Consider the following 25,340-nt stretch of genomic DNA (forward strand, 5'->3'; position numbering starts at 1 on the left):
CTACTACTACTACTACTACTACTACTACTACTACTACTACTACTACTACTACTACTACTACTACTACCATTACTGTTCCAGGTCAGAAGCATCACCCGGAATGACCTGGAGAGTGACCTGACCTTCTGCGGCTTCATCATCATCTCCTGTCCCCTCAAGAGAGACTCCAAGGAGGTCATACGCGAAATTCTTGCCTCGTCCCACGCCGTAAGTTGTAGTGATTATAAGTGCTCGTAAGTCTGATATAAGTGGACCTATGATATCCAGATTTGAACCACACCTGCCTTAAGTATGCTTGTAAGTGTCCAGCAAGTTTGAGTATCCTAACTTAATTACTTTAGGAGATATTAGCAAAAATGACAAAACTTTTCCTCCAGCCTCTAAAAAAATTATAACTTTGTATGTAAATGGTTTCCCTGAGTTTAAGTGCTATTAAGTCTGGTATAAGTGGACCTATGACTCCCAGATTTGGACCAAAGCTGCCTTAAGTATCCTTCTAAGTGGCCAGCAAGTTTCAGTACCCTAACTTAAATACTTTCCGAAATATTAGCAAAAATGTCTAAAGTTTTTCTCCAGCCCACTAAAAAATGATAACTTTGTATGTAAATGGTTTCCCTGACTTTAACTGCTCCTAACTCTGCTATAACTTGACTCAGATTTGGACCACACCTGCCCTAATTATCCTTCTAATTACCCACCAAGTCTCATTATCCTAACCTAAACACTTTCTGAAATATAAATGAAAATATCAAAACTTTTTATTGCCCCCACCAAAAATAAAAATTCTAAGCCAAGTCCTACCCCTAAATTGAAATGCTCATAACTCAGCTTCAAATGGACGAAACTAAACTCAGATTGCACCAAAACCTGTGGAAATTATTCATCTTTTCAGTCACTAAGTTTCATCATTCTAACCCAAACAGTTTTTGAGATATAAGCAAAAACGTTAAAATTTTCCAACGTAAAAATGTAAATAGGCATAAAAAAATATCCCCTGATTGCAACTCCTCATAACTCAACCCTAACTTATCCTAACCCAACGAGATTTTGTCCACACCTGCACCAATTATCCATCTACACACCCACCGTGTCTCATTATCCTAACCCTAATACTTTCCGAGATATTATCGAGAATATTAAAACTTTTCAGGCGGTCATCATTACGGGAGACAGCTACCTCACAGCCTGCCATGTCGCGAAGGAGCTCAGATTCACGCAGAAGGAGTCCGTTTTGGTCTTGCAGGTGAGAGAGAGAGAGAGAGAGAGAGAGAGAGAGAGAGAGAGAGAGAGAGAGAGAGAGAGCGAGCATGTGTGTGTGTGTGTTTGTGTGTTTACCTAATCCCATTTCTCTCTCTCTCTGAACAGCGGAAGGATACTGAGAGAAGGAGGAGGAAGAAGGAAGAAGAGGAGGAGGAGGAGGAGGAGTGGGAGTGGCAGGACATAGAAGACCCCTCGCTCTCTCTCCCTCTCTCGCTCTCGCTCTCCCTCGGTGCGAGCGAGAGAGAGAGGGAGAGAGAGAGAGATGGAGCCCTGAAGCAGTATGATCTCTGTCTGACGGGTGAGGTAAGTCTTATTGGGGTCACGTTGGTGGTGTTTCCCGGGTGTGTGTTCGTCCGTTTGTTTCCCCGTTGGTGTGTGTGGGTAGGGGAAGGATCGGCCTACGTTTGTTTCAGTTTGTGTGTTTGTATGTGCGTGCATTTGGCGGTGATATTGACAAACGTTAAAACTTTCACATAAAAATTTGATGTGGTTAGGTTTGCATGGGGTCACATTGATGGTGTTTGCCGGGTGTGTGTTCGTCCGTTTGTTTCCCCGTTGGTGTGTGTGTGTAGGTGAAGGATCTGGCTGTGTTTGTGGTGATTCGTGTGTTTGTGAGCGTTTTAGTTTAGCGGGAATTTTGAAAAACACTTAGATTTCGCCGTTAAAAAAATTGCATCACCTTGGAATGGGTCACACAAACACGCTGATTGTGGGGTGTGTGTTCGTCCGTTTGTTTCCCCGTTGGTGTGTGTGTGTAGGGGAAGGATCGGTCCACGTTTGTGTTGGTTTGTGTATCTGTATGTGCGTGCGTTTGGCTGTAATATTGAAAAATGTTTTAACTTTCATATAATAATCACACTCTCTCCCTCCCTCCCTCCCTCCCTCGCTTTCCCTCCACCTCTCCCTTCTCTCCGCCAGGGCCTGGCTTTCCTCCACCAGTGCCGCGTCAAGGCCCTGTCAAGAATCCTCCCGGCCGTCAAAATCTTCGCCAGAGTCTCGCCAAAACAGAAGGAGCTTATTATTACCCTCTACAAAGACCTCGGATTCACGGCCCTCATGTGCGGGGACGGAACAAACGACGTCGGTGCGCTCAAACACGCCCACTGTGGTGAGTCCGCTTGGTGTGGCTGGATAGGGGAAGGATCGGCCTACGTTTGGGTGCTTGGTGTGTTTGGATGTGAGCGTTTGTTTGGGAGTAAATTAGAATAATGTTCAAACTTTTTGCGTGTTTTTTGAAGCGGACTTTTTTTATTGTGTGTGTATTCTTAGCTATTCTGGGAAGTGTGTTTGTCTGTTTGTTTTGTGCTTGGTGTGGCTGGAAAGGGGAAGGACTGGGCTACGTTTGGGTGCTTGGTGTGTTTGGATGTGAGCGTTTGTTTGGGAGTAAATTAGAATAATGTTAAAACTTTTTGCATTTTTGGGGGGCAGACTTTTTTTATTTTGTGTGTATTCTTACCTATTCTGGTAAGTGTGTTTGTCTGTTTGTTTCCCGCTTGGTGTGGCTGGATAGAGGAAGGACTGGGCTAATATATATATATATATATATATATATATATATATATATATATATATATATATATATATATATATATATATATATATATATATATATATATATATATATATATATATATATATATATATATATATATATATATATATATATATATATATATATATATATATATATATATATATATATATATATATATATATATATATATATATATATATATATATATATATATATATATATATATATATATATATATATATATATATATATATATATATATATATATATATATATATATATATATATATATATATATATATCTATATATATATATATATATATATATATATCGAACACTTAAATAAATCCGAGCAATCTGGTACCAGTACCATAGTTGAACTGGTACCGTTAGTAGCGGTACTGGTATCGGTTCCGTAGTTTAACTGGTACCGTTAGTAGCGGTACTGGTACCGGTACCGTAGTTGAACTGGTACCGTTAGTATCGGTACTGGTACCGGTACCGTTGTTTAGCTGGTACCGTTAGTAGCGGTATTGGTACCGGTACCAGGCCACCCCAACTACGCCAGAGGATTTCAAGATGGCGGCCTGTCAGTTGTCAACAAAGGTACGTCGTCCACTTCTCGGCCTAAAAACCGCCTTGTTTGAGCCTGTTCAAGCGCCGGGAGGCATGACATTTGAACTCCATGCCTTTCGTTACCCTGGACACCTGTGGACGCGGCGGAGAACGCTGAAATAAGACGATTTTCCGATGAGTTTGTGGCGGGTGAGGGAGGTAGGGCGGGACGGGTCTTCCCTAGGGATGGGCAAGTACCGTTAATTTGAGTACCGGTACCGAAAACTCAGGTACCGTTAGTACCTTACCGGTTCCCCTACGCGATGGAGTATTTTTTTTTTATCTTAATGACTTTTGATGAAATTCGCAAATAAATTTCTCTCTCTCTCTCTCTCTCTCTCTTAATGAGCAGGAAATATGCATTTCAAATGAGGTCGAGAAATCAACAGAATCACATTAGAACACCAGTGTTTTGAATGTTTGAATACGTGTGTTCGTTTGTCCATAATATTAAAAAACGTAACTACTTTTGACTGCATTTTTTGGGCGAGATGAGCTTGATGGTGTTTACAAATGGGTTCATAGTGACGTTTGTGTTTGTCCGTTTGTTTTCCGCTTGGTGTGGCTGGATAGAGGAAGGACTGGGCTATGTTTTGGTGCTTAGTGTGTTTGAATACGTGTGTTCGTTTGTCCATAATATTAAAAAACGTAACTACTTTTGACTGCATTTTTTGGGCGAGATGAGCTTGATGGTGTTTACAAATGGGTTCATAGTGACGTTTGTGTTTGTCTGTTTGTTTTCCGCTTGGTGTGGCTGGATAGAGGAAGGACTGGGCTATGTTTTGGTGCTTAGTGTGTTTGAATACGTGTGTTTGTCCATAATATTAAAAAACGTAACTACTTTTGACTGCATTTTTTGGGCGAGATGAGCTTGATGGTGTTTACAAATGGGTTCATAGTGACGTTTGTGTTTGTCTGTTTGTTTTCCGCTTGGTGTGGCTGGATAGAGGAAGGACTGGGCTATGTTTTGGTGCTTAGTGTGTTTGAATACGTGTGTTCGTTTGTCCATAATATTAAAAAACGTAACTACTTTTGACTGCATTTTTTGGGCGAGATGAGCTTGATGGTGTTTACAAATGGGTTCATAGTGACGTTTGTGTTTGTCTGTTTGTTTTCCGCTAATCCTGTCACCTACTACTACTACTACTACTACTACTACTACTACTACTACTACTGCTTCTACTACCTCTACTACTACTGTTTCAGGTGTGGCCATCCTCTCTACAGCCCCGGACAGACCCGTACAGCCCAGACGGAGACAGACAGAGCGGCAAACGGAGAGACAACCGGACAAAATCAGACAGCGGAAGGCAGTGCGTTCGGGAGGGCAAAACTTGGCACCACAGCAGGTCAGTGAAAGTGTGCGTATTCTTGGCTGTTCTGGCGAGTGTGTTTGTCCGTTTGTTTTGCGCTTGGTGTGGCTGGATAGGGGAAGGATCAGGCTACATATTGGTGCATAGTGTGTTTGGATGTGAGCGTTTGTTCCGGAGTAAATTAGAGAAATGTTAAGACTTTTTGCGTCATTTTTGAGGCAGATTTGTTTGATGGTGTGTGTAATCTTGGCTATTCTGGCAAGTGTGTTTGTCCGTTTGTTTTCCGCTTGGTGTGGCTGGATAGGGGAAGGATCAGGCTACATATTGATGCATAGTGTGTTTGGATGTGAGCGTTTGTTCCGGAGTAAATTAGAGAAATGTTAAGACTTTTTGCGTTTATTTTTCGAGGGAGACTTTTTTTATGATGTGTGTAATCTTGGCTATTCTGGCGAGTGTGTTTGTCCGTTTGTTTTGTGCTTGGTGTGGCTGGATAGGGGAAGGATCAGGCTACATATTGGTGCATAGTGTGTTTGGATGTGAGCGTTTGTTCCGGAGTAAATTAGAGAAATGTAACAACTTTTTGCCATATTTTGGCAGGATGAGTTTTTTTACAAAGTGTCTCTAGTGACGTTTGTGTTTGTCCGTTTGTTTTGTGCTTGGGTGTGGCTGATAGGAAGAACTACTACTACTGCTTTGGAAGAATTAGATATGAGCGTTTGTTCCGGAGTAAATTAGAGAAATGTTGAAACTTTTTACGATTTTTTTGAGGCTGAATTTTTTTTTATATAGTATACTACTACTACTACTACTACTACTACTACTACTACTACTACAGGAACAGCTTCAGCGGGCACAGTTGCAGTTGAATAAGCTGCTACAGGACTTTGAAGATGAGACCAACACCCTCGTCAAGCTTGGAGACGCATCTATAGCCGCGCCCTTCACCTCCAAGCTCTCCTCCATACAGTGTGGTGAGTGACTGCAACCTCAACTTTGATTGCTTGTAGCTCCGCTCTAAGTCATCGGAGGGGGATCAGATTTTAACCACAAATAGTCTTACAATTCATCTACCTGCCCATCAAGTTTCATTACCTTATCTTGAATACGTTCCGAGTTATGTGCAAAAAGATCGGAAGTTTTTTATCCTCAGAAAACTCGAATGGAATAGTACCCTTCAAATTTGCCTGCTCATAACTCGGGTCTAAGTCATTGTAGGAAGCTCAGATTTTAACCACAAATAGTCGTATAATTCATCTATATGCCTCTCAAGTTTTATTATCCTAGCTTGAATAAGTTGTGAGATACGAGGAAAAATGTCAAAACTTTTTCCATCCTATCGAAATACTCAAGTGATATAGTCCCCCTCAACTTTGCCTGCCCATAACTCAGCTCTGAATCATCGTAGGTGGCTCTGATTTTTACCACATATAGACTAATGATTCTTCTATATGCCCATCAAGTTTCATTGCTCTAGCTTTAAAAGTTTTTGAGATACAATGAAAAATGTCAAAACTTTTTTCATCCTCTTGGTATTCTCAAGTGAAATAGTATCCCTCAAATTTTCCTGCCCATAACTCAGCTCTCAATCATCGTTGGTAGGTCAGATTTTTACCACATATAGGCTAATAAATCTTCTATATGCCTATCAAGTTTCATTACCCTACCTTGAAAACTTTTTGAGATACGAGGAAAATGTCAAAACTTTTTCCATCCTCTCGGAAAACTTGAATGGAATAGTGCCCCTCAAATTTGCCTGCTCAATGCCCCCATCCTGGCTTACTCCCTCTCCACCTCTTTCTCTATTTCTCGCTCTACATTCGCTCTACAGGGCTGCCACTCGCTCCAGTTGTTGCCGAGACATTGCTCTCGCTCTCCTCTCTCTGCACTCGCTCTACCTTGCTCTGAATCTCTCAAAATTCCACATTAACTGCAGTCATTTTTTACCTTGCCAGACTTTTTGAGCGAGAAAAACCTTCACATTTTTGCCCCTCCCTCGCTCTACGCTCGCTCTACGCTCACCCCCTTTGCTAGGCGGCTCGCTCTAACCTTGCTCTACCTCCCCTCCCTTGCACTCGCTCTAACTCGCTCTAATTCTCTCAAAATTCCACATCAACCACAGTCAATTTTTCCATAGCCAGACTTTTTGAGCGAGAAAAACCTTCACATTTCTGCCCCTCCCTCGCTCTACGCTCGCTCTACGTGCACCCCCTTTGCTAGGCGGCTCGCTCTAACCTCGCTCTACCTCCCCTCCCCCCGCAGTGTGCCACATCATCAAGCAGGGCCGCTGTACGCTGGTGACCACACTGCAAATGTTCAAGATCCTGGCCCTAAACGCACTCATCCTAGCCTATTCTCAAAGCGTGCTGTACTTGGATGGCATCAAGTTCAGCGACTACCAGGCTACACTACAGGGACTCCTACAGGCCGCCTGCTTCCTCTTCATCTCAAGGTCAAAGGTCAGAGGGGCAGGGGAGGCTTCGTTTGTGGGGTCTGGGAAGAAGGGAGATAGAGGGAGGGTCGGTGATAGGGTTACTGTGATTATTATAGTGTGAAAGTTTTGACGTTTTTCGATCTCACCGCCAAACGCACACACACACAAACGCACGGACCGGTACAAACGTAGAGCAGTCCTTCCTCTACCCACACACACCAGCGGATTTACAAACAGGCAAACGCAACCCCCACAATCACCGTGTTTGTGCAACCCATTCCCAGGCGGTGCAATTTTTTTAACCGCGAAATCTTAGCGTTTTTCAAAATTCCCGCTAAACTAAAACGCACACAAACACACAAATCGCCACAAACACAGACCAATCCTTCCCCTGCCCACACACACCAACGGCAAAACAAACGCACAAACACAACCCCCACAATGATGCTGTTTGTTTATCCTTTCCAGCTTACCCAGACGCAATTTATCACAGAAAAGATTTGACATTTTTCATTATTCCAGAGAAACCAAAGCATACACAAACACACCATTCAGCACAAACGTAGACCAATCCTTCCCCTACCCACACACACCAACGCTAAAACAAACGCACAAACACAACCCCCACAAGCACCTCATACGTAACCTTTACTCAAACCTAACAGTCCCAAATTTGTATCTGAAAGTTCTATCCTTTTTCGATATCACAGCCAAACGGTAGCATGCACAAACACGCCACTCGGCACAAACGTAGAGGGATAATTTGCCTACCCACACACACCAACGGCAACACAAACGCACAAACACAACCGCCACAATCACCCCGTTTGTCTGACCCTTCTCTCTCCTCTCCTCCCCCACAGCCGCTGCCGGAGTTAAGCGCTCACCGACCTCTACCGAATATCTTCAATATCTATACGGTTGCGACGGTGCTTCTACAGTTTGGTTGCCACTTTACCGCCCTGCTCTACCTGGTCAACCAAGCCAACCACCTGGACAACCACACTGCTATAGGGTAAGGAAGAGGAGGAGGAGGAGGAGGGAGGGAAGGAAGGAGGAGGAAGAATGGAGGAAAGGAAGGAGGAGGAGGAAGAGAAGGAAGGAGGAAAGGAGGGAAGAGGAGGAGGAGGAGGAGGAAGCAATGAGGTAATATTGAACCTTGGACAAACACACACACACACACACACACACACACACACACACACACACACACACACACACACACACACTCTCTCTCTCTCTCTCTCTCTCTCTCTCTCTCTCTCTCCAGGGGGGCGGCGGTGGACCTGGAGAAGCAGTTTGAACCTTCTCTCCTTAACTCCACTGTGTACATAATCTCGCTGGCTCTCCAAGTATCAACCTTCGCGATCAACTACAGGGTAAGTTCAAAATGTGACCCTAACTTCAAATGCCCATAACTAATCTCTAAGTCATTCTACCTCAACCAAATTTTAACTACATCTACCCTAACTATTCCTCTGCATACCCTCAAAACTTGGGTACCCTAACTTAGATACTTTTGAAGATATAAACAAATCCACAAAATCTTTTACCACTCAAAAAATATTTAAATGTCCCAAATTCAAATGCCCATAACTAATTTCTAAGTCATTCTACCTCAACCAAATTTTAACCACATGTACCCTAACTATTCCTCTGTACACTCTCAAAATTTGGTTGGCCTTCCTTGGATACTTTTTAAGATATAAGCATATACAAGAAAACCTCCCACTCAAAAAATATGTATGGAGTTCAAATATGTCCCAACTTCAAATGTCCATATCTCGGCTCTAAGTCATCCTACCTCAACCAAATTTTAACCACATATACCCTAACTATTCCTCTGTATACCCTCAGAATTTGGGTACCCTAACTTAAATACTGTTGAAGATATAAGTAAAAGCATTAAATAATTTCCCACTCAAAAATATAAATGATGTAGAAAAGATAGCCCTAACTGTGACCACCCATAACTCACCTCTAACTCATTTTAGGTCAACCAAATTTTAACCACATGTACCCTAACCATCCTTCTATACATCAACCAAATTTCATTGCCCTAACTTAAATACTTTCCGAGATACAAACAAATGTGGCGGAACTTTTTCTTGAGCGACGAAAAACTCCGTTCCAAATTGTGTTCCGCAGTTTCCATGCTCTTAACTCTGCCTCAGATTAACGAAACTAAACTCAGACTCCGCCAATAATTGCGTAAACCATTCTTCTCTTCACCCACCAAGTCTCATTATCCGAACTTAAATTGTTTTCGAGATATCGGCAAAAATAGCAAAAGTTTCCCCGTCAAAAAATATGCATCTTCTGAAAATGTATCCCACTGACTATAACTGCGATAACTCTGCTCTAACTCAACCACTATCAACCAGGTTTCGACCACACCTGCCCTAACTATCCCTCTATTCACCCACAAAGTCTCATTATCCTAACTTATATACTTCTTGAGATATCAACGAATATATCAAAACTTTCCACATAAAAAAATACGCGTCCGCAAAAAAAACATCTCGCTGACTATAACTGCCATAACTCTGCTCTTATTCAACCTAAAACACCCAGATTTCGACCACACCTGCCCTAACTATCCCTCTAGCCACCCACCAAGTTTGATTTTCCTAACCTAAGAACTTCTTGAGATATGAACAAATATATTAAAACTTTTTCTCCCCCAGGGCCGACCTTACATGGAGGGGCTGAGCGAGAACCGGCCGCTCCTATACAGCCTCATGGGAGCCTTTGGTCTCATCCTCGCTCTCTCCCTCGGCATCTTCCCGGACTTTGGGAGGCAGTTTGAGATCGTCGAGTTCCCGAGTGAGGTGAGATTTGCCTCCATTTTTCTCTCCTTTCCTCCATCTCTCCATCCTTTCCTCCGACACCAAAGAGTAGGTTAATCTTTCCTCTTCCTCCTCCTGTCTTCCGCTTCTTCCTCCGCCTCTTTGTTTCTCTGCAATCTCCACTTTTATCAAGGTCTGTGTATTTCTCCAGCGTAATTTTGGTGGTTTCGTTCATTTCCTCCTCCAAGTTCAAGTCCATTTTCCTCCACTTTCCTCCATCTCTCCCTCCTTTTCTCCTACACCAAAAAATAGCTTAATCTTTCTTCTTCCATCTCCTCTCCTCCACATCTTCCTCCTCCTCTCCGTTCCTCCGCAATCTCCACTTTTATCAAGGTCTGTGTATTTCTCCAGCGTAATTTTGGTGGTCTCGTTCATTTCCTCCTCCAAGTTGAAGTCCATTTTCCTCCACTTTCTTCCACCTCTCCCTCATTTCCTGCTACACCAAAAAATAGCTTAATCTTTCCTCTTCCACCTCCCTTCCTCCACATCTTCCTCCTCTTCTCCGTTTCTCCGCAATCTCCATTTTTATCAACTCTTTTCCATTCCAGTTCCGGGTGACCCTCATACAAGTTCTGTGCCTGGACTTCGCGCTGTCGTTCGTCATAGATAGAGTCTGCCTAGCACTCTTTGGGGAGGGCAAGTTGGCACCCTCCCTGCGGCACTGAGAGACACACACACACACACACACACACACACAGAGAGAGAGAGAGAGAGAGAGAGAGAGAGAGAGAGAGAGAGAGAGAGAGAGAGAGAGAGAGAGAGAGAGAGAGAGAGAGAGACACACACACACACACACACACAGAGAGAGAGAGAGAGAGAGAGAGAGAGAGAGAGAGAGAGAGAGAGAGAGAGAGAGAGAGAGAGAGAGAGAGAGAGAGACACACACACACACACACACACACACACACACACACACACAGAGAGAGAGAGAGAGAGAGAGAGAGAGAGAGAGAGAGAGAGAGAGAGAGAGAGAGAGAGAGAGAGAGACACACACACACACACACACACACACACAGAGAGAGAGAGAGAGAGAGAGAGAGAGAGAGAGAGAGAGAGAGAGAGAGAGAGAGAGAGAGAGAGAGAGAGACACACACACACACACACACACACACACACAGAGAGAGAGAGAGAGAGAGAGAGAGAGAGAGAGAGAGAGAGAGTAATTGTTAAGCCTATTTGTATTTTTTTCTTTATTTTTTGATTTTTTTGAGAAAGTTAAAAAAATATGAAAATAAATAAATAAATAAATGTTTTTTGCACAGTGGAAGATTTTTTGTCCCTCCGCCTCCACCTTCCTCTCTTCTCTCCTCTCTCCCTCCTTTCTCTCCCTCTCCTCCTCCTCCTCCTTCCCTCCATACATAGCTAAATAAATTATCTTTCTATGCCTCCGTTTTTTCTCTCCGTTTCCTCCTTCCCTCCAAAAATGGGTTTAAATATGGAGGGAAGATTTGCTATGCCTCTCAGCCAGACAGTCTTCCTCCTCCACCTCCCTCTCTTCTCTCCTCTCTCCCTCCTTTCTCTCCCTCTCCTCCTCCTCCTCCTTCCCTCCACACACAGCTAAATAAATTCTCTTTCTCTCCGTGTATACGATATTATGGCTAAATCGTTATAATTAGCCATCCAGCGCCACTTGGTAATTAGTACAGTGATATAATACAGTAAACAGAACGTTGATTACCTCCATATACCACGTTTTTCTGCCCTGCCCGTAATAATAATAAGTGACCGCTATAGTTAGGGCTGTGTTATAAATAGCCGTCTAATAGCATCGGTAATTACTAGAATAAGTTAATATACATAACAGGACGTTTATTTATCCTCTATATTACGTTTTTCTGCGTAAATATTGAAAAAAACACCAAAAGTACGACAATGTTTTAACGCCTACGATATATGGATGGGCAGGTACCGTTAATACCAGTAGTCCTGGTACCGAAAAGTCGGGATAGCACCGGCACCGGTACCTAGAGGAGTTTTTTTTTTTTATCTATGACGTCTGATGATATATATATATATATATATATATATATATATATATCTCTCTCTATATATAGAAATGCAACGTTTAGGAGTCTTCATTAATGTAAAATCATATATATATATATATATATATATATATATATATATATATATATATATATATATATATATATAGGTACATATATATATATATATATATATATATATATATATATATATATATATATATATATATATATATATATATATATATATATATATATATATATATATATATATATATATATATATATATATATATATATATATATATATATATATATATATATATATATATATATATATATATATATATATATATATATATATATATATATATATATATATATATATATATATTGCGGTACTGGTACCGGTACCGTAGTTTAACTGGTACCGTTAGTAGCGGTACTGGTACCGGTACCGTAGTTTAACTGGTACCCTTAGTAGCGGTACTGGTACTGGTACCGTAGTTTAACTGGTACCGTTAGTAGCAGTACTGGCACCGGTACCGTAGCCTAACTGGTACCGTTAGTAGCGTTACTGGTACCGGTACCAGTCCACCCCAACTACGCCAGAGGACTTCAAGATGGCGGCCTGTCAGTTGTCAACAAAGGTACGTCGTCCACTTCTCGGCCTAAAAACCGCCTTGTTTGAGCCTGTTCAAGCGCCGGGAGGCATGACATTTGAACTCCATGCCTTTCGTTACCCTGGACACCTGTGGACGCGGCGGAGAACGCTGAAATAAGACGATTTTCCGATGAGTTTGTGGCGGGTGAGGGAGGTAGGGCGGGACGGGTCTTCCCTAGGGATGGGCAAGTACCGTTAATTTGAGTACCGGTAGTACCGGTACCGAAATTTCAGGTACCGTTAGTACCGGTACCCGAAGGAGTATTTTTTTATCTGAATGACTTTTGATGAAATTCCCAAATAAATTTCTCTCTCCCTCAGGGCCGGTCACTAGTGGCGTCCCTCAGGGCTCGGTCCTTGGCCCAGTGCTCTTCATTATTTACATCAACGACGTGGATGTTGGACTCAATAACCGCATTAGTAAATTTGCAGACGACACAAAGATTGGTAACTCGGTTCTCACTGACGAAGACAGGCAAAGCCTCCAAGAGGATTTGCACAAAATTTCAGCTTGGTCGTATAGATGGAGATGCCCTTTAACGTAGACAAGTGCCAGGTCCTTCAAGTTGGAACGAGGAATAAGAAGTTCGATTACGAAATGCGCGGCGTTAAACTCAAAGCGTTCAATGCGTCAAAGACTTGGGGTCAAAATCGCGTCAAACCTCAAATTCTCACAGCAATGCATCGATGCAGCAAATAAAGCGAACAGAATGTTGGGCTTCATTAAAAGAAACTTTTATTCAAGTCTGATTTTCTATGTAAATCTCTCTCTCTCTCTCTGTGTGTGTGTGTGTGTGTGTGTGTGTGTGTATTTACGTAGTTACCTAGCTGTGATGTACATGTACGGAGCCATGGCGCTGCCCCGTCTTTCACAGTACTTCCGTCTAATTTGGCCGTAAATGCGCTTATTGACTTCGCCTGCACCACCTCCCTCTCCAGCCCATTCCAGACCCCCCCACACCTCTGCGGGAAGCTGTTCTTCTTGATGTCTCTTCTACAAATTCCTAGCTTTCCATTTCCTCTTAAGTTTCTCTCTTATCAAAAGGTCATCTCTATCCAATTTCTCCAGACCATTCATCACCCTATACACCGCTATTAAATCTCCTCTTTCTCTTGTACTCTCCAGTGTAGGGAGGTTCAGCAATGTTCCTTCATAAGGCAGGTCGCTCAGACTAGGTGCCATTTTTGTTGCTGCCGCTCTCTGTATCCTCTCCTGTTTTCTAACGTGTTTAAGTGATGGCGACCAAGCCACTGATGCATATTCTAGTCTAGGGCGTATCAAGGTCACAATTACTTTCCTTACCGTGTGTGTGTGTGTGTGTGTGTGTGTGTGTGTGTGTGTGTGTGTGTGTGTGTGTAGCCTATACAGCAAACAGTGTCCTGGTGTGTGTGTGTGTGTGTGTGTGTGTGTGTGTGTGTAGCCTATACAGCAAACAGTGTCCTGGTGTGTGTGTGTGTGTGTGTGTGTGTGTGTGTGTGTGTGTAGCCTATACAGCAAACAGTGTCCTGGTGTGTGTGTGTGTGTGTGTGTGTGTGTGTGTGTAGCCTATACAGCAAACAGTGTCCTGGTGTGTGTGTGTGTGTGTGTGTGTGTGTGTGTGTGTGTGTGTGTGTGTGTAGCCTATACAGCAAACAGTGTCCTGGTGTGTGTGTGTGTGTGTGTGTGTGTGTGTGTGTGTGTGTGTGTGTGTGTAGCCTATACAGCAAACAGTGTCCTGGTGTGTGTGTGTGTGTGTGTGTGTGTGTGTGTGTGTGTGTGTGTGTGTGTGTGTGTGTGTGTGTAGCCTATACAGCAAACAGTGTCCTGGTGTGTGTGTGTGTGTGTGTGTGTGTGTGTGTGTGTGTGTGTGTGTGTGTGTGTGTGTGTGTGTAGCCTATACAGCAAACAGTGTCCTGGTGTGTGTGTGTGTGTGTGTGTGTGTGTGTGTGTGTGTGTGTGTGTGTAGCCTATACAGCAAACAGTGTCCTGGTGTGTGTGTGTGTGTGTGTGTGTGTGTGTGTGTGTGTGTGTGTAGCCTATACAGCAAACAGTGTCCTGGTGTGTGTGTGTGTGTGTGTGTGTGTGTGTGTGTGTGTGTGTGTGTAGCCTATACAGCAAACAGTGTCCTGGTGTGTGTGTGTGTGTGTGTGTGTGTGTGTGTGTGTGTGTGTGTGTGTGTGTGAACACATGATCGCAAGGGGTCCGCAAACTGGCCTATACTTGGCAGCCCCTGTCCACCTCATGAGTGGCAGTGTAGCACCCATCATCCGCCTCCCCAAGCCCATCTAATCTCCTGAATGCAGTAATCCTGCCCCAGCCAGCCACCACACGGCCACCACCCAGCCGTGTTCCACCCTGTATCCCACCCACTACTTCCTACCAAATCTTTTCATCCATAAACTCGTCTAACCTCTTTTTGAACACATTTACACTACTGCTGCATACTACCTCCCCTGGCAATGCATTCCATAAATCTGCCACCCTATGCATGGCTAAAGAAATAGTTTTGTAAGTCCAACCTACACCCTTGTTTCCTAATTCTCCTATCATGACCCCTAGTCCTGTTTCCCTCCTCTAGTGTAAAGAAAGTATCCACATCTAAGTAATCGCAATCTGAAAACATTTTATATAGCTCTATCATATCCCCCCTTAGACATCTCCTCTCAAATGAAAACATATCTAGCTCTTTTACCCTCTCCCTATACTCCAGGCGCCTCATTGCTGCCATCATCCTAGTTGCTCTTCTCTGAACTGCTTCTAACAAAGTTACATCCTGTGGTGACCAAGCTTGTATACAATACTCTAAATGAGCTCTAACATATGCATTATATAAACTACCTCTTACCTCCTTGCTTTCATAACTATAACATTTCTATTTATAAACCCCAGGATCCTGTTTGCCCTATTTCTAGCTTGTAAACACTGCTTTGAGAATTTCATAGTCTTATCTGTCACTACACCTAAATCCTTTTCATTCTCAACTGCCTCTAACCAAACTCCTTCCATCTCATAGCTAAAATTCCTATTATATCTTTACCTATATGCATAACCTGACACTTCCGGGAGTTAGACTCCATCTGCCACCTATCTGCCCATCCTATCCAAGTCCCTTTGCATCCTATAATTGTCCTGAGCCCCTGTACTGTACTAGCTATCTTGGTATCATCTGCAAACTTTGGTGTTTTACTACTAATCCCTATATCTAAATCATTAATATATACTAGGAACAAAAGTGGCCCTAGCTGAGGTACCCCACTAACCACTTCCCTCCAGTCAGACTTGGCCCCATTTAATACTACTCTCTGTTTTCTACCCCTGAGCCATCCACTCCACTAGTACTGTACCCCTATCCCATGCAACCTCAGTTTATGCACTAGCCTCCTGTGTGGTACCTTATCAAAAGCTTGACTAAAATCTAGATAAATTACCTACGGCTATACTGTTTCCCTCATCTAACTGCTTTGTAATGTGTTCTAAGAACTGTAGTAAGTTTGAGACACGACCTACCTCATCTAAACCCATGCTGAGAGTCCCTAATTAGTCTATACTGATCTAAATGCTCCCAAATACTACCCTCAATAATTTTCTCCAGAATCTTACACACACACACACACACTGTATACTAGTCAAACTGACTGGCCTATAATTACTAACATCCTCTTTCCTACCTTTCTTAAAAATGGGTGTAACATTAGCTAACTTCCAGTCCTGAGGTATCTCTACGTAGGAGCAAGTCTCAAAACAACGGTTTATCTGCCACACCCGTTCATGCCGGATAAACCAAGGACTACTGTAATGATGTACTTTTTTCATAGACGTTAATGTTAACATTCAATACATTCTTGCTGGATTAACGGTATCAACGTTAACATTTACATTAACAATATAACGATGTTAAGATTATGATTAACGAAGCCCACCACTGATCATTGGCACCTTCCTTATAGACACAAGTCTATTTTTCTGTCAAAGAAAGTACATGAAATATTTCAGACGATAAACTGATGATTCCCGTCAGCTTAACGCCAGTACTTTCCACTCTGTTGTGCTATAAGGAAGTACCATTGTAAAAGTCACACGAATTTTGAACTGGAAACTTTACACGGGAATTTTCGGGAATACTCAGGAATTTTCATTAAATTAGAGAATTAAACAAAATTGTCCTTTTTTATTTTATTTTTACTTATTTTTATTTATTTTTCAAGTTCAGTTTTAGGGGACAGTTGTTGAATGTCCCGCTGGTGGCACAGGGGCAGGATTTTTGAAGTGGCGCCTATTGAGGCTCATGTGGCTGGTGAGAGGCACACTGATCCCGCGGTGAGTCTGAGCTGATGCGATCAGGACAGGACTGGCTCTGGAAACTGGAGTCACTGGACACGATCAGTAGAGATGATTCATGCACAGTGCTGTGCTAACTAAGGTTCAAGACTGTTTTATCCACACTTTATGAAGATTGTATTGCCTGTTTAATTACAGTATTATCCCTGCCTGCTTGACACACACACACACACACACACACACACACACACACACACACACACACACACACACACACACACACACACACACACCTCCAGTGTGTTTCTGCTGTAGTGCCTCCCTCACTCTGCCTCTCTGTTTCAGGGTGACAACCCCGAGGAGTGTCCAGTGTGCCTGACAGGCTTTGATGACTTAGTACAGCGGCCACGCACTCTGCCCTGTGGCCACACAGTCTGCACACTGTGCACAGATAAGCTGAAGGAGCAGGGCCGTGTTACCTGTCCGGAGTGCCGCGTCACCCATGCCGTGCCCGAGGGCGGGCAGTTCCCTGTCAGCTATACAATTGAGGCCTTAATAAGAAGGCTGAGAGACGGCAAGGCGGCGGAGGCCTGCCGCCACCCAGTGCCGGGAAAGGGAAAGGGGCAGCAGGATCAGCTGGCAAGAAGGGAGCAGCGGGTCTCTCCAAGAAAATGCGTTCCTTTCTGCAGGAACAGGAGGCCACAGTTGTGGCCGCCATCACCGCCTGCCAGGAGGCTCAGTCCCAGCTGGACCAGTATGAGGCCACCCTGACAGGCTGGGTCGAGCGGCAGCAGCAGCTGGAGGACAGCCTCCAGGGACTGATGGACCAGAGCAGGAGTTCCAGGGAGCTCCTGCAGCAGGAAAGGTTCCGTGTGGCACCGAAGAGGAAGGAGGCAAAGAAGAAGGAGCAGGAGCTGCAGACTGTGCGGGAGAAGTTGCGCACTCGTGCAACAGAGCAAGAGGCACTCAAAGTTTTAACAGTGTTCCACCTCACCGGTGAGGTGGAGCAGGTGTTGGAGGAGTGCCAGCAGTGTTTCCCTGACGCCGGCATCCTCACCACCGCCAGGAAGGTGAGTGTGCTGCACCTGTGCCCTGGGCCCTCAGCCACGCGAGTAAACACACCAGGCAACACACAGGGGGCATACACAGTGGTGCACACAAGGGGTATGCACAAGAGTACACACAGGGGGCATGCACAAGGGTACACGCTGGGAGCACACCCGGAGCGGACCTTGTGCCCCGCGCCCTCACCCGTCTTCTTCTCCTCCCTCTTGGCGCTGCTCGCTCGTTTTAGTTGCGTTGCTGGTTCGCCGGAAGGGTGTGTCTTCCGGTGATGACTGGCCGGAACTTACAACGTTCCGGTGCTGATCCTTGCTGATTTAGCGTCAACCCAGCTTCTGTTCTCACGACCATAAGCGCCTACGTGTCCACTAACATCCTGTGGCGACACTGAGCTTGTGTTTCGACACATGCATTCATATGTACATGATAATATACACATTACAAGCATATACAGGGGTAGACACTGGTGGCATACACACAGGGGACATATACAGGCGTACACACAGGGGGCATATACAGGGGAACACATAGGGGGCATACACAGGGGTACAGACAGGGGGCATAGAAAGCGGCATACAGGGGCGAGGGTGTGAGCTTCTTCCCTAACCCAGTGTTGTTGTTTCAGGTGAGAGAGGCATCTAGTGCAGCCCTGGAGGCCGCCAAGGCTGTCCAGGCGGCTCTGGAAACTGTTTCTACAGAAGAACCCAGGCCCCAGTCAGTCCCAGAAGAACCCAGGCCCCAGTCAGACCCAGAAGAACCCAGGCCCCAGTCAGACCCAGACCTCACCATCATGGAAAAAGTGCAGTTCATCTTAAAGCCAAGCTTGAAGGTCAGTACCCCCCCCCCCCCCCCCGAGTGTCACTCGTGTTACAGCGAGTCCCTGGCACACGTCACTGCAGTGCTTACCTTACCTCAACACAGCACTGCAGTCACCTTACCTTGTCACTGTGTGATTGCTGTGTTTGCCTTACCTCAACACAGCACCAGTGGTCACCTTGTCATGGCATAATTGGTGTTTCTGTTAGTGTCTCAGTGAGTTACCAGTGGTCACCTTGTCATGGCATAATTGGTGTTTCTGTTAGTGCCTCAGTGAGTTACCAGTGGTCACCTTGTCATGGCATAATTGGTGTTTCTGTTAGTGCCTCAGTGAGTTACCAGTGGTCACCTTGTCATGGCATAATTGGTGTTTCTGTTAGTGCCTCAGTGAGTTACCAGTGGTCACCTTGTCATGGCATAATTGGTGTTTCTGTTAGTGCCTCAGTGAGTTACCAGTGGTCACCTTGTCATGGCATAATTGGTGTTTCTGTTAGTGCCTCAGTGAGTTACCAGTGGTCACCTTGTCATGGCATAATTGGTGTTTCTGTTGGTGCCTCAGTGAGTTACCAGTGGTCACCTTGTCATGGCATAATTGGTGTTTCTGTTGGTGCCTCAGTGAGTTACCAGTGGTCACCTTGTCATGGCATAATTGGTGTTTCTGTTGGTGCCTCAGTGAGTTACCAGTGGTCACCTTGTCATGGCATAATTGGTGTTTCTGTTGGTGCCTCAGTGAGTTACCAGTGGTCACCTTGTCATGGCATAATTGGTGTTTCTGTTAGTGCCTCAGTGAGTTACCAGTGGTCACCTTGTCATGGCATAATTGGTGTTTCTGTTGGTGCCTCAGTGAGTTACCAGTGGTCACCTTGTCATGGCATAATTGGTGTTTCTGTTAGTGCCTCAGTGAGTTACCAGTGGTCACCTTGTCATGGCATAATTGGTGTTTCTGTTGGTGCCTCAGTGAGTTACCAGTGGTCACCTTGTCATGGCATAATTGGTGTTTCTGTTGGTGCCTCAGTGAGTTTTGAGTTCAGCTTCATAAGCAAAGCTCTCTTAAGGAGTCAGCAGCTTTCTTTACACACTCTTGTTTCCTGCCGGCCAAGGCAGCAGCCTGACGTGGTCTTCTTGCTCTTAATTCCCTTCCCTCCACCGGGGACCTTTGCAGGCCGAGGACTTCCGCAGTCTGACAGAGCGCACCAGGAGCCTGCTGCAGGCTGGCCGGGTGTTTGCTGTGCACCAGGTGGAAGGTCAGCGCCGACACGCAAGAATAAGCCTCGAAGCCGGCCGGCCGTGCCTCCATGCCCTGGCGGACCATCCCCCGCCACTGGGCGCGTCAACCCTGCAGGTGAGCTGGAGCAGTGACATCTCAAGTAATGGACGGCGGACTCTTTTGATTTTGCGGCGTCCTTGTCATTAAGCCGCGAATTTGGAAAATCAACCGCTTTGGTGCGAATCGCCATAGCTCCCTTATTTCTGGGGCTACAGAAATGATTTTGGTATCAATCGACGGCAAAATGAAAGGGCTATAGTTTTTAATACGCGACCGGGCTCCAAAACCGACTCAAAAGGGTAAAAAATTGAATAAAGTCGCAGAAAAAGGCTCTAAAAAATTACTATTTTTGAGTTCCCAACCTTGAAACCCACTCATTTTTTGAGAATTTCAAAAACCCTATTTAACAAATACTTTAGCCCTGCCAATGTGCTTTCCAATATGATGCATAACATTTTCCTACTCCCAGTAGTTTCGTCGCTAGAGCTCGAAACGCAAACCCTTTTGTGAGCGATTTTGACGAACTCCAGACACTTTGCCGTTTTTGTCTAGTGTGGCCTTGCTATTGCCTCTAGAAGGCTGCACTTTGGCATGTCGCCCCTCTTGGCAATGTAGTGTGACCAGCTCGAAGGATTTTGTGATACCTCGCCTCCAAGTTTGTCGTCGAACCGTCACAAAATAGACCGTTTTTCGGCCCTTGTGCCGTGATTTGGACACGTCTTAGATTTTTGCATATAACTTTTTTATTTATTTCCTGTTTTCCAATGTTTTTTTCTGATTATTAATCTGTATTAATAGAGATTTGGCACCAAGCACGCCTTCCCAGCTTCAGTAGTTTTCGCTCGAGCTTGAACAGAATTCACGACGAACATTCGCCGAATCTGACTCATTTCACGCGCCGAGACCAAATATATATATATATATATATATATATATATATATATATATATATATATATATATATATATATATATATATATATATATATTTGGTATCAAAAGAAAGCAAATTAAATGTATTATTCATAAATGGGAAGAAATAGGGTTGAATACTAAATAAAATAAATTAAATAACATGTACAATAAGGCGCTTAATATAGGTTGATTTATATAGTGAAATGATTATATAAAAATAGTAACTTTTTATATAGATATCTTAAAATGATTTCAGTACAAGATAGTCAACATATTGAAGTGTTCATATATGAATTTTTATGCAGATACATTAATTTTTGTGGCGTCAGGAAGGTTTTTCGTCTCGGCGCGTGAAATGAGACAGATTCGGCGAATGTTCGTCGCGACTTCTGGTCACGTTTCGAGCTCTAGCGACGAAACTACTGGGGGTAGGAAAATGTTATGCATCATATTGGAAAGCACATTGGTAGGGCTAAAATATTTGGTAAACAAGTTTTTTGAAATTCTCAAAAAATGAGTGGGTTTCAAGGTTGGGAACTCAAAAATAGTTTTTTTCAGAGCCGTTTTTTGCTAATTTACTCGTTTTTATACCCTTTTGAGTCGGTTTTGGAGCCCGGTCGCTTACTAATAACTATAGCCCTTTCATTTTGCCGTCGATTGATACCCAAAACATTTCTGTAGCCCCAGAAATAAGGGAGTTATGGCGATTCGCACCAAAGCGGTTGATTTTCCAAAATTCGCGTGTTAATGACAAGGCTGGGGCAAGTTTCCGGTCCATAGTGTAGGGATCACTGGCTGGAGACTTGACCCTGCCTGAGGGGGAAGGCGGCCGCTGAGTTTCAATGATCTGTGTCTGCATCCTAGCTTTGAGTGGCGCCACATCCCCCGCTACAACCCAAGCACCTCTTCTCCCCGCAGCTTGGGGGCCGCCCTCCAAGGCTGCGGTGCCTCGGCCTCGGCCAGTCCCAGCCCTCCTCTTTGCCTCTCCGTTCTTGCCGGCATCTGTTTTTCCTCTGGCCAGTAGCTGTCCCACGCTGCTGCGTCCCTCACCAGGGCCTACCTTGTGTTCAGAGCTTTAGTGACCTCAGCCACAGCCTTTTCCTGCCTTTCCCTCGGGTGTTCTAGAAGCTCCTGGAGGTTGGCAGTTTATGCTAACAGAAATTTGCCTTTCCAACCCTGTTGCTTTTCCTCAGTTTTGTTGGTTTTCCTTCTGTCTCTTTTTACTTCCTTTATTTACATTTGTGTGTGTGTGTGTGTGTGTGTGTGTGTGTGTGTGTGTGTGTGTGTGTGTGTATTTACCTAGTTGTAGTTTTCCAGGGCCTGGGCTTACGCTCGTGTGGTCCCGTCTCCATATCTGTATCTGTCCAGTTTTTCCTCAAAGTTTTGCACACTCTTCGCCGATACTACATCCTCACTTAGTCTGTTCCAAAGCTCTATGTTTCTTTGCGGGAAGCTATATTTCTTTGTCTCTCAAGCATCTTCCTTTCCTCAATTTTTTACTGTGTCCTCGTGTGTTGCTGGTGTTTCTTCCTTCTCGTAGTAGTAACTCCTCATTGTCTACTTCTTCCATTTTGTCCCATAATTTGTATTAGGTCTCCCCTTTCTCTTCTTTGTTCCAGTGTTGGCAGGTCCATTTCCTTTAAGCTTTCTTCATATGACACTCCTCCAAACATGTTGTTCATCCCTCCAGCTCTGGAACCATTTTCGTTGCCAGCCTTTGTATTCTTTCTAGTTTTTTGGACGTGTTTCTTCTTATGGGGAGAGCACACAGTTTCCGCATATTCCAGTTTTGGTGTAATCATAGTGGTTATTATCTTTTTCATCCTATCCTTATCCATGTAGTGGAATGCTAATCCTATATTTCTTACCATTCTATACGTCTCACCGAATATCCTATTAACATGACTCTCAGACTGTTGATTATCTTGTATTGTCACTCCCAAATCTCTCTCTTCTTGAACTTTCAATATTTCTCCATCTCCCATTCTATATGTCCATTTTGGTCTCCCTTCACTCTTTCCATTACATGACATTTCTTCACATTGAACTCCATCTCCCATTTCAAACTCCAGTCCTAAATCTTATTTAGGTCCTCTTGCAGAATTTCACAGTCTTTACTGTTTCTTATATGTCTCATCAAGTTCGCATCGTCTGCAAACAGGCTCATGTAACTGCTTACTTTCTCCGGCATATCATTAATATGTACTAGGAAAAGTATTGGTGCCAATACCGATCCTTGAGGCACTCCACTATCTACAATTCTCCATTCCGATTTCATGTCCTTTACCACTGTTCTCATCTCTCTGCCCCTTAAGTAACTTTCCAGACAGTTTTGCATTTTCCCTTTCAATCCTCCTTTATTTTCCAGCTTCCATAGTAGTCTTGTAAGTGGAACTTTGTCAAAAGCCTTCGTCAGGTCCAGATACACGCAATCCATCCCTCTCCTGTGTTATGTCTGTGTGTGTGTGTGTGTGTGTGTGTGTGTGTGTGTGTGTGTGTATATATATATATATATATATATATATATATATATATATATATATATATATATATATATATATATATATATATATATATATATATATATATATATATATATATATATATATATATATATATATATATATATATATATATATATATATATATATATATATATATATATATATATATATATATATATATATATATATATATATATATATATATATATATATATATATATATATATGGTAAAGATTCGTTTTAGGTCCGTGCCAGTATCTACCTTATGAACCATCAGTATCTCTTCATATATAATCTTTTCTAAAACCTTCAACAGTCATGGAAACGCTTTGAAAATCCAATTCAAGGACTTTTTTTTTACTCCTGAAAATAGTGGAGAATGTTTACGGAAGCCTCCTCTGGCGACGGTGCAGCCGGTGTTGCGAGAAATACCTCCTTGCTGAAATAAGTCACGTATACATGTGGGGGGGTCCAGGGGATGGCTAGGGCCCCCTGGTTATAAGGGGGGGTCGAGGGGGGCGCAGCCTCCCCGTTAGTAGGTCGTAAAGTTCCGTTGGAGTAGTTTAAATATGCTCCCCGACCCTAAACCCTCTGCGAGCTATTTTACGGCTGCGTCGGCTGCAGCATCGTCGCGTGTGTGTGTGTGTGTGTGTGTGTTACCACCTGTTGTGTCTGTGTACAGGTCAGCCAGGTCGTGCCGCCCTCCCCCCCCTGCACGGTGTTCCTGGACCTGTCCTGGCCGGGCCGTGCGCCGCGCCGGGTCCACATCCGTCTGAGCCCCGACACCCAGCGGGGCCGCCAGTTCCTGATGCTGTGCACGGGGCAGCGCGGCCCCTCCTACCGCGGCACCAGGCTGTACGGGGTGGGGTGGAAGGGGGAGCCGGGAGAGTGTGTGTGTGGCGGGGACTACGAGAGTAATGATGGTAAGGGGGAATGTGTGCTGCTGCCTGGCCTTGAGGAGGGTGGGGAGAGGAGGCCATGGCGGGCAGGGGATGTGTGGGGGGAGGGGAGGCAGGGTGTGTTTGGCATCACCACCAGGGACAGTCAGGGTGTGTTGCCTTGGTGTGTCTTCGGTGAGGTGGTGGAGGGACTGCACGTGGTGGCCGAGGCAGCCCAACACAGCGACATTACGGAGGTGACTGTGGTGGACTGTGGCGTGGTGCTGTAAGGGTATACTGGCCTGCACCACCACCACCACCACCACATTAAGGAGGTGACTGTGGTGGACTTTGTGGTGTTGAGGGTACTGGCCTGCACCACCACCACCACCACCACCATCACCACAACATTATAGAGGAAATTGTGGTGGACTTTGTGGTGTTGAGGGTACTGGCCTGCACCACCACCACCACCACCACCACAACATTATAGAGGAAATTGTGGTGGACTTTGTGGTGTTGAGGGTACTGGCCTGCACCACCACCACCACCACCACCACAACATTATAGAGGAAATTGTGGTGGACTTTGTGGTGTTGAGGGTACTGGCCTGCACCACCACCACCACCACCACAACATTATAGAGGAAATTGTGGTGGACTTTGTGGTGTTGAGGGTACTGGCCTGCACCACCACCACCACCATCACCACAACATTATAGAGGAGATTGTGGTGGACTGTGGTGTTGAGGGTACTGGCCTGCACCACCACCACCACCACCACCACAACATTATAGAGGAGATTGTGGTGGACTTTGTGGTGTTGAGGGTACTGGCCTGCACCACCACCACCACCACAACATTATAGAGGAAATTGTGGTGGACTTTGTGGTGTTGAGGGTACTGGCCTGCACCACCACCACCACCACCACCACAACATTATAGAGGAGATTGTGGTGGACTTTGTGGTGTTGAGGGTACTGGCCTGC

General features: G+C 44.4%; 2 protein-coding genes and 1 long non-coding RNA gene across 30 annotated transcripts in view; 2 read left to right on the top strand and 1 right to left on the bottom strand.

The window, feature by feature from the left end:
• LOC126993598 (endoplasmic reticulum transmembrane helix translocase-like) overlaps positions 1 to 11,264 on the top strand; it is a 46,178-nt gene extending 34,914 nt beyond the window's left edge. For 25 of the 28 annotated variants that reach the window (XM_050852745.1, XM_050852746.1, XM_050852754.1 and 22 more), the window contains 11 exons: positions 82 to 207; positions 1,151 to 1,243; positions 1,366 to 1,563; positions 2,179 to 2,368; positions 4,617 to 4,771; positions 5,559 to 5,694; positions 6,983 to 7,179; positions 8,018 to 8,169; positions 8,425 to 8,533; positions 9,842 to 9,985; positions 10,552 to 11,264. In XM_050852745.1, the coding sequence (XP_050708702.1) occupies positions 82 to 207; positions 1,151 to 1,243; positions 1,366 to 1,563; positions 2,179 to 2,368; positions 4,617 to 4,771; positions 5,559 to 5,694; positions 6,983 to 7,179; positions 8,018 to 8,169; positions 8,425 to 8,533; positions 9,842 to 9,985; positions 10,552 to 10,668 (1,617 nt within the window). In that variant the 3' untranslated portion in view covers positions 10,669 to 11,264. Of the gene's footprint in view, positions 1 to 81; positions 208 to 1,150; positions 1,244 to 1,365; positions 1,564 to 2,178; positions 2,369 to 4,616; positions 4,772 to 5,558; positions 5,695 to 6,982; positions 7,180 to 8,017; positions 8,170 to 8,424; positions 8,534 to 9,841; positions 9,986 to 10,551 lie in introns of those variants that run through there. The other 3 variants (XM_050852748.1, XM_050852763.1, XM_050852772.1) reach the window with 3 other exon arrangements.
• Positions 11,265 to 16,862: 5,598 nt separating this feature from the next.
• LOC126993596 (uncharacterized) lies at positions 16,863 to 25,036 on the top strand. Its single transcript, XM_050852742.1, has 6 exons — positions 16,863 to 16,949; positions 17,256 to 17,441; positions 17,474 to 17,980; positions 18,598 to 18,801; positions 19,951 to 20,130; positions 24,157 to 25,036. Exons 1-6 carry the CDS (start codon positions 16,863 to 16,865, stop codon positions 24,640 to 24,642), a joined length of 1,650 nt encoding a protein of 549 aa, XP_050708699.1. The 3' UTR covers positions 24,643 to 25,036.
• Positions 18,966 to 19,936, bottom strand: LOC126993611 (uncharacterized). Its single transcript, XR_007748038.1, has 3 exons — positions 19,594 to 19,936; positions 19,366 to 19,536; positions 18,966 to 19,251 (listed from the first exon to the last, which is right to left on the bottom strand). It is a non-coding gene; the product is annotated as an uncharacterized LOC126993611 (long non-coding RNA).
• Positions 25,037 to 25,340: the final 304 nt, after the last annotated feature.

Source organism: Eriocheir sinensis, unplaced genomic scaffold (assembly GCF_024679095.1).
Source record: "Eriocheir sinensis breed Jianghai 21 unplaced genomic scaffold, ASM2467909v1 Scaffold640, whole genome shotgun sequence".
NCBI lineage: Eukaryota > Metazoa > Arthropoda > Malacostraca > Decapoda > Varunidae > Eriocheir > Eriocheir sinensis.